Source organism: Physeter macrocephalus, chromosome 12 (assembly GCF_002837175.3).
Source record: "Physeter macrocephalus isolate SW-GA chromosome 12, ASM283717v5, whole genome shotgun sequence".
In the NCBI taxonomy this organism is placed as follows: Eukaryota; Metazoa; Chordata; class Mammalia; order Artiodactyla; family Physeteridae; genus Physeter; species Physeter macrocephalus.
The window spans coordinates 55,145,567-55,154,873 of record NC_041225.1 but is presented as its reverse complement, the minus strand read 5'-3'; the positions used below and the strand labels follow the sequence as shown (position 1 = coordinate 55,154,873).

General features: G+C 39.5%; 1 protein-coding gene across 4 annotated transcripts in view; it reads right to left on the bottom strand.

Moving 5' to 3' along the window:
• Positions 1-9,034, bottom strand: part of RMDN2 (regulator of microtubule dynamics 2) — an 86,129-nt gene extending 77,095 nt beyond the window's left edge. For 2 of the 4 annotated variants that reach the window (XM_028496926.2, XM_055089123.1), the window contains exons 1-2: positions 8,569-8,720; positions 2,171-2,638 (exon numbers count right to left, since the gene is read on the bottom strand). In XM_028496926.2, the coding sequence (XP_028352727.1) occupies positions 2,171-2,622 (452 nt within the window). In that variant the 5' untranslated portion in view covers positions 2,623-2,638; positions 8,569-8,720. Of the gene's footprint in view, positions 1-2,170; positions 2,639-8,528; positions 8,721-8,820 lie in introns of those variants that run through there. The other 2 variants (XM_028496928.2, XM_028496927.2) reach the window with 2 other exon arrangements.
• Positions 9,035-9,307: the final 273 nt, after the last annotated feature.

Here is a 9,307-nt window from a genome sequence, read left to right as displayed (position 1 = left end):
CTCTCACTGTTGTGGCCTCTCCCATTGTGGAGCACAGGCTCTGGACGCACAGGCTCAGCGGCCATGGCTCACGGGCCCAGCCGCTCCGCGGCACGTGGGATCTTCCCGGACCGGGGCACGAACCCGTGTCCCCTGCATCGGCAGGCGGGCTCTCAACCACTGCGCCACTAGGGAAGCCCTATCTTCTTTTTATTTGTCCTAAACTTATCCTAATCTTATCAAAGGTTGCCTGTCTTTCTATATACTAGAATTTCTTGAGCAAGCCTGTGCTCAGCTTAACCAGGGTCTTTTAAGATTAAGGGCCACTGATCCTTTTGGCCTAAATTCCTTCATCAGGGCTGCCATCTCTTCCCTCAGTCTAGTGGATTTTCTCTGGCTAGTCTTTAGTTCCATTATGTCCCTTCTAAGATGTGATTGCCAAAACTGCACATAGGACTCCTGGTGAGGAAACACCACAGATCTACATAAGGTAAGATAACCATTGGTTTGCCTTCAGTAACTCTCAATGATGCGCAATGTTATGGTCGGATTTTTATCATTATCAGAGTCCTAAGCTGCTGTTCTCTATACCCATAATAATTAACAAGCGTCTTTTCTGAGTTACAGTTCTAAATTATTTAGAACTATTTTAGATTCCTTTTAAACATTTCATTGCCCGGACTTCCCTGGTGGCGCAATGGTTAAGAATCTGCTTACCAATGAAGGGAACATGGGTTCGAGCCCTGGTCCAGGAAGATCCCACATGCCACGAAGCAACTAAGCCCACGCGCCACGACTACTGAGCCTATGCTCTAGAGCCTGTGAGCCACAACTATTGAGCCCATGTGCCACAACTACTGAAGCCCATGCACCTAGAGCCCATGCTCCACAACAAGAGAAGCCACCGCAATAAGAAGCCCGTGCACTGCCACGAAGAGCAGCCCCCGCTCACCACAACTAGAGAAAGCCTGCTCCAGCAACGAAGACCAAACGCAGCCAAAAATAAATAAATAAAAATTAAAACAAACAAACAAACAAAAACCATTTCATTGCCTATTTTAAAACCAGTCTACAACTTTTCCTGTTGTTCAGGAACACAAATTTTTAAGACCTTCTTGTTATCTAGATCTAGCATTTGTGGCTCTTCTCTCTCTGAAAGATTTTTCATAAGTTATTTCTCCAGTTCTATATAAAGATGCTAAGTAATTCCAGACCTAGCATTGATCTCAAAGACCTCATCAACCATTTACACTTCTTTATCTATGAAATCACCCTTAAAACCCTACACTTTGTTTCCTCTTTCCAGATCCCTTCTCTTTCTTCCAATTCTATAGTTATTTAGCAGATCACTCATTAATTCAAGAAATAGTTACTGGCATCTACTCAGTGGTAGGCACAATAATAGGTGTTAGGAATACGACGATGAAAACATAGAGTCCCTGCCTTAAAGAATTTCAGGCTATGCTACATTCACTGGTGCATCTTTATTTACTTGCTTATTTTACTCCTTAGAAACACTAGTCAGGCACAATTCCTTTTTTCATAAATCATTTGTTTTTCCCCTAAAAAAACATTATTTATGTTCTTGATTGCAGAATTCAATGAATTACCCATGCAAGGATGAAACTGAGTCACTTGTACATTCTCAAATCTTTTTAGGTCTGCACTGCCCAATTCAGTAGCCATTAGTCCCATGTGGCTAATTTTAAATTAATTACAATGAAATGAGATTAAAAATTCAGTTCCTCAGTTTCACTAGCTACATTTCAAGTGCTTAATAGCCACATGGGGCTACTGGCTACCATATTGGGCAGCACAGATTTAGACCATTTCCATCATCACAGAAAGTTTTATTAGATAGTACTTTTTGGACAGTTCTTATGTAAGGGGTCACACAGTGGCCACATATAAAAACACATTTTGGCAAACAATCACTGTCTTCCTCAATACTCATGTGATGCCACCTAGCACAAAAGTAAGTTACATTTTTTTTGTCATTGAGGTCTAAACTAAAATACTGACCTCTATGGAATAGGGTTTTAATTGTAACATAAGACAAAATAATCACTCCTTTTTATGCCTTCTTAGTAACAGAATATATGACTGGGAATGTATAATGAAAGTACCTAAGTAATCGCAATAATGCAATAAATAATCAATTCAACATGGGAAACATCTTAAAGAATCTTACCCTCCTTCACTTTCCGCTTCCTCTGAACTATTACTTGCTGCTGAACTTTGAACTGTGACAAGCCTTCTTTTTCTAGCTCTGTGCTGAGGACTTATCTTGTGAACAGTTATCTTCCCTCCAAGTTCGCCTTGGATATATTCCTCCAGTTTTGGAATGGCTTCTTTAAGAACTCTGATTTCCTCTTTGAGTTCTTCCATATTTGTCAGTAATTCATTTAACTTCTCCAATATCTGAAGTTGCCTTCCTTGAACGATCGCTGTTGTTCCTTGGCCATTAGGCATTTCATCTTGCAAAGGCATCAAATCAAGTGAATTACCCAGAGAAAGAAATTTAGGTAAATCCACTGCTGTCCTTGGTTTACGAACCTTGTGGTACCACAGAAGCAGCAAGCTGATTCCAGTAGTTCCCACCATGATGCCAAGTATAATTTCTTTGTTTGTGGAACGAGGCATTTCCTGGTTTTTGTTTCTAAAATTAAAAGTATAAATGTAAATGAACATTGTTTCTGTCTTTCCCAAGACAAAAATATTAGGGCTTTTTCAATCAACAAAAACCAAGTCTACCTCATCACAAGAAAATTTAATAACACTTGATAAATCACAAACTAAAATAAACTATGAGTAATTGCCTCTGTAATGTATGTGGCTGAGTAGAAATACTATCTTTATGGATATTACTGACAACCAGTGTAAAGTATCAACTTTAATTCAGAATTTGTATTCTACTTCTGATCTGAAATTTACTCTTTACCATATATTTTTAAAGGGTATGATAGAGGTAAAAGCATCATTATAAATTTCTGAAAAAAACTATTTAAGAATTCAAATTATGCTTAACTGTGTCTGAACCTTTTATTTGTATAAAATTAACTAGTGTGCTAATGTCTGGGTTTTATCTAATCTTTAAGGAAAGCCCAAGAAAAAGCTCTTCCTTGGCATCTAGTTAATATTTTCTACTCCAGTTTAGAGTGATAAACGTTTTAAAATGGGGTTTGAGATATAAAATATACAAAGAGTTGTGGCAAGTTTGTAACCACCTCATCTCTTTTATTCAACATGGAAAGCAGAGATGCTAATGTATGCGCAGGCTATACCTTTCTTCTTCTGACCTGGAATTCTTCTGCTTCTTACATTTCTATTTCTGTCTGAGGTCTTAATGTTTTTATTTTCTTTCAAATGTTCACTTATTTTTAAAGTAACAAAAAAGTAATTTCTTTGACTCCTTTCTCCTTCTGAACTTTCACCATTTTGCATCAAAGACCCAAGCTTTGGGCTACATGGGCCTAAGCTTCCATATAAACTTATAAACTTCCATATAAACATAAACTTGTTGCATATAAACTTAGCTACTTTGACAAAATGCACCATAATCTTTCTTTACTTCATCCCCTCTTCACTAGTTTTATTGCTTATCACTGTTCTTAAAGAAGGCCACTAAAGGAAAACAATAATATAAATCCCCCTTTCCTTCTGAGACTTTAAAATGGCAATGAGTATATAAATACAATGATAAACTTTTGTAATGAGAGTAAAATACAATAAGGCTTTTATACAGACTTTGAAGTTTCCAAAATTGTTTTCCCATCAATTTCCCCTATTTTATAAACAGGTAAACACTTGTATTAAATTTTGTTTGCAACTTGGGAGAAATGATACAAATAATGGTAAACTGTCTGTTACAGGAAATTAAATTTGCAAATATTTCGGTTTGTTTTTCCTGACACTTTCTCAATGAGCAAATTATTATAGCACTGCCACCCTTAATCCCTGATAAAAGGGAAACAAAGAGGAAAGTACTATGATCTCCCCAGGTTTCCAGTTGGAGGCAATTTCTGGACTATGGCACAGGGAAGGGAAAACCAAACAGAGCCTGGTAATCTCACTGAGTTGAACAGAGATCAGAGTTCAGAGAAACTGAAGCACCCAGAATTTGTGCCCACTTAGTACTGAAGATGAGGGAGTTATGCAGAGAAAGAGTTCCAGAAATACGCATAGGGCTATTCTTGAGTTTTTTTTTTTTTTTTTTTAATTTAAAAAAATTTTTATTTATTTATTTCGGCTGCACCAGGTCTTAGTTGCAGCACGCGGGATCTTGGTTGTGGCATGCAGGATTTTTAGTTGTGGCATGTGGGATCATTAGTTGCGACATGCAAACTCTTAGTTGTGACATGCATGTGGGATCTAGTCTTAGCCACTGGACCACCAGGGAAGTCCTTCTCCTTGCATCTTTAATTGAATACCAATCTGCACATGCATAGAGTGAAACCCCACTGAGCCAGGCAAAAAACAATTTCAAGGGAAAGAACAATTACCAGGGAGCTGTAAGCTGAACTATTCCTAAAGATTACACAGAACTGGTAAGTGTTCAAGTGTTTACCATCCAGAGTGTAGAGTGTGTATGAGTTACTTGAGACTTTCAGTAGAGGCTTCAGAAGGGTAATGGCTTGCTAATGCAGCTAAATTAACACTAGAGTTAAGGCTATTTAGACCTGCTCTAAAATAGATTAAAAATGAGCCTTCAAAGGATCAAACTGATTCACAAGTAATTTAACTGCCTTCAGTAGAAAGTCCAACACTCTTTACAAGAATAGAAAAAATCCAGAACTCAACAACATAAAATCACAATGTTGATGATCTAATCAAAAATTATTAGACATGTAAAAAAGCAGGAAAATGACAGAGGTGATATAATTAGCAGATAAGGGTTTTAAAACAACTATTACAGATTGTACGTTCATTATTTAACATAAATATTAAAAATATGCTAAAGGAAAACATAAACATGATGAGGAAAGTTATAGAAGGCATTAAGCAGAACCAAATAGAACCTCTAAAGATAAAAAATAAAATAACTGAAATAAAATTTTACTAAATGAGATTAACAGCAGAGAAACACTACAGGAAAAAAAAAATATCAGCAAACCCAAAGACATAGCAATAGAAACCATCTGCTATAGACTAAATGTTTGTGTCCCCCCAAATTCATATGTTGAAATCCTAATCCCCAAGGTGATAGTATTGGATGGAGTCCCTTTAGGAGGCAGAGCCCTCATAAATAGGATTAGGGCCCTTATAAAGAGACCCCAGAGAGATCCCTTGTTCCTTCCACGACATAAAGTTACAGCAAGAAGGTGCCAGCTATGAACCAGGAAGCAGGCCCCCACGAGACAGTGAATCTGCCAGTGCCTTGATCTTGGATTTCTTAGCCTCCAGAATGATGAGAAATAAATTTCTGTTGTATATAAGCCACCCAGTCTACAAGATTTTGTTATAGCAATCCAAATGGACTAAGACATCATCCAAAATGAAGCACACAGATTTTTAAAAAAGACTAAAAAACAAACAAACAAAAAAACAAGTAGAGCCTATAGGGTAATATCAAGCAGTCTAAAACATATATAGTTAAAGGGAAGAAAAGGAGGGGTAACAAAAAAATTTGAAGGAAAAATGGCCAAAAAAATTCCAGGTTGGACAAAATCTATAAACCCAGAGATCCAAGAAGGTCAACATAATCCAAGAAGAATAAATTAAGAAAAACCAAACCATGGCAAAACATTATTAAAATGCTGAAAACCAGTGATAAAGAAATCTGAAAAGCAGCCAGTGATGGGAAAAAAAGACATATTATGTACAGAGAAAAAAGATACGATTACAGCTGACACTGTCTCCAAGGCATCACCTCAGAAACTATTCAAGCAAGAAAACAACAGCGTGACATCTTTAAAGTGCTGAAAGAAACTGTCAACTTGCATTTCTACACCCAGTAAAATATTTTTCAAAAATGAGGGTAAAATAATGAATTTTTTAAACAAAGAAAAGTTGAGAAAATCCATTACCAGCAGCCATTCACTACAAGAAATGCTAACAGAGGTTCTTCAGGCAGAAGGAAAATAATAACACGCAGAAACTTGGATCTACACAAAGGATGAAGAGCACCAGTAGTGGCAAACATGTGGCAAAATATAAAAGTCATTTTTCTCATTTTAAGATTTATTCATAAAATATTTGCTTATTACAGCAAAAATGACAATAACATATCATGAGGTTTTTATCATATGTAGAAGTAAGAAAGTAGGACAACAATAGCCCAAAGGCTGGGAAGGGAAAAAGAGAATATACTGTTGTAAGGGTCCTAAGTTATAAAGCAGTGTTATAATAAAGATCCACAGTTGTCACAGCAAAGGAAACCATAAAAAAGACGAAAAGACAACCTCCAGAATGGGAGAAAATATTTGCAAACGAAGCCATTGACAAAGGATTAAGCTCCAAAATATACAAACAGCTCATACAGCTCAATATTAAAAAAACAAACAACCCAATCCAAAAATGGGCAGAAGACCTACACAGACATTTTCCAAAGAAGACATACAGATGGCCAACAGGCACATGAAAAGCTCCTCAACATCAGTGATCATTAGAGAAATGCAAATCAAAACCACAATGAGGTATCACCTCACACCGGTCAGAATGGTCATCATCAAAAAATCTACAAGCAATAAATGCTGGAGAGGGTGTGGAGAAAAGGGAACCCTCTTACACTGTTGGTGGGAATGTAAATTGATACAGCCACTATGGAGAACAGTATGGAGGTTCCTTAAATAGGTAAAAATAGAACTACCATATTGAAATATAACTTCAGAACTGAAAAAATCAACTGGGAAAAAAACTAAAATCAATGGAGCATGTATTTGTTTTAAATAATCACAATTATTCCAAAGAAGACATACAGATGGCCAACAGGCACATGAAAAGCTCCTCAACATCAGTGATCATTAGAGAAATGCAAATCAAAACCACAATGAGGTATCACCTCACACCGGTCAGAATGGTCATCATCAAAAAATCTACAAGCAATAAATGCTGGAGAGGGTGTGGAGAAAAGGGAACCCTCTTACACTGTTGGTGGGAATGTAAATTGATACAGCCACTATGGAGAACAGTATGGAGGTTCCTTAAATAAGTAAAAATAGAACTACCATATTGAAATATAACTTCAGAACTGAGAAAATCAACTGGGAAAAAAACTAAAATCAATGGAGCATGTATTTGTTTTAAATAATCACAATTAGAGAATAATAGCTCAAGCTATGTTTGAGTTTTATACCAGTATAAAATGAATGTGCTTCTAAGCCAAAAATTTGCAAAATGCCACGCATTAAAAATCAGAACACCTGCTTGCCTGCAGTATAATTTCAAAGGTTATATTACATCATTTACATAACTTTAATACATTTAATTATCACATTAGTAGTAGACACTTGCACTTTAGTATAAAAACACAGTAATTTAAAAATATATTGACTAGGGAATTCCCTAGTCGTCCAGTAGTTAGGACTCAGCGCTTTCACTGCTGGGGCCCTGGTCAATCCCCGGTCAGGGAAGTAAGATCCCATGGCAAAAAGAAAGAAAGAAAGAAGGAGAGAGAGAGGGAGGGAGAGAGAGAAGGAAGGAAGGAAGGAAGGAAGGAAGGAAGATTGATTCTTGGTTTAAAAAAATATATATATATAGACCAGATAATCAGATACTAAGTATTATTCCTGTCACATTTCAATTTGTAAGGTGCTAATAATAATGTAAAATAATAGACATTATTTTATTATAAATTATTGGCATCTAAAATTAATGGGTAATACATAATTAAACGTTGTTTGCCGAGGTGAGAATTAAGAATTCTGCTGAAATAGTAAATCATCAAAATGTTGACTCTACTGAAATTTCTGCATTAAAATTCCTTTGTAGAACCTGTCACAAAACATTAACTTCAGAAAACATTTAATTTTCATGTTCTAGTTTTAAAATTAATTTTTAGAAAGGGAAATTATGCTTTACCAAGTTACTTACAATGCCTTCAGCAATATTTAGCCTATATATTCACTTAATTCATCAGCAGATTCGTAGGGGGAAATACATAAAATATAGAACTCTGATAAACTCGGAAGATGGATGAAAATTTTTGCAAGGGTAAAGGCACAATACGGGCTATACACGACCCTGAGTTTTAAGTTTCCCAAGGGAATTGCTCTGAGACCTTGAATTAGCGATTAGATCCTCTACAGCGACCTGGATAACTTGATACTTTCTAAGTGAATTCTAATACTCATATTTCTTTCGGTTTTCATTTTTTTTCCTATTTTATCATTTTTCATTTAGGGCTCCCTGATGTTTGGCTTATTTGCAAATGTTTGTCCCACTGAAAATCTAGCCTTCATTTTGTGTAAAACAGGTGGAGAATCTGATCAAAACAAAGCAAAACAAAACAAAAACGTCTGCTGAAGTTTCAAAGGTAAGAAAGACCCAGGGAGCCCAGGTGAGAAGCGAGCAAGTGTCTCCGGCAGAAACTCATCGGCGTTTGCAGGTACCCGACAGGCCGAGGCAGCACGCTGCCCGCTCCCCACGCACCCCACGCCGGGCGCCCGCGCGGAAATACTGGCGACCTCCGGGGTTGAAACTTCCCAGGCACCGGCTGGGCGAGGGTTGCGCCAGGGTAAACTGCTGCAAGCCCGCTCTGCCGCCCGGAGGAGGATGCCCCCCAGGCTTGCGACCGCCTAGAGGACGCCCGCACGACCCGGAAGTGCTGTGGCCGCCGCCGGAAGTGCTGCCTCAATCCTCGGCCGCGTCCCACCCCGGACAGCCGAGATGCCCACTGCCCACCTGCGCAGCGCCAGTTCTCGCCGCGCCGGCCTCTCTGCTGTCGGACACCGGGGACCTGCCGACGGGGGTGCTGGGAGCAAAGCGGCGGGCGGACAGTAGTCCCGGAGCCAGCGGGTACAGAGGTCCGACGCCGTGGCCGTCTTGTCCTGACCCAGATAGCCGAGGCGCCGGGGGAGGAGCCCGCGCCGCTCGCCCCGCGGTTCCCGCCTCTTCCCGCCGGGCGGTCAACTCACCGCGGCGGCGCCCTGAGCACCTCTTAAAAACGGAGACAAGTGCGCTCCGCCGGGCGCCTCGGCCAGCACCGGACTTTGCCGCCCGGGTGCCGCCTCCCTCAGAGTTCGTCTCCCCGCCTCGACCACCGCGCCCTGGCTCCGGGCCAGCGCGCCCGGCCCGGCAGGAGGCTCGGCGCGCGCTTCCTGCCTCCAGCGCGCTTTCTCCCATCGCTGCCGCTCCCGAAACCCACCCTCCCTTCGGTTCTTTCCCGCCC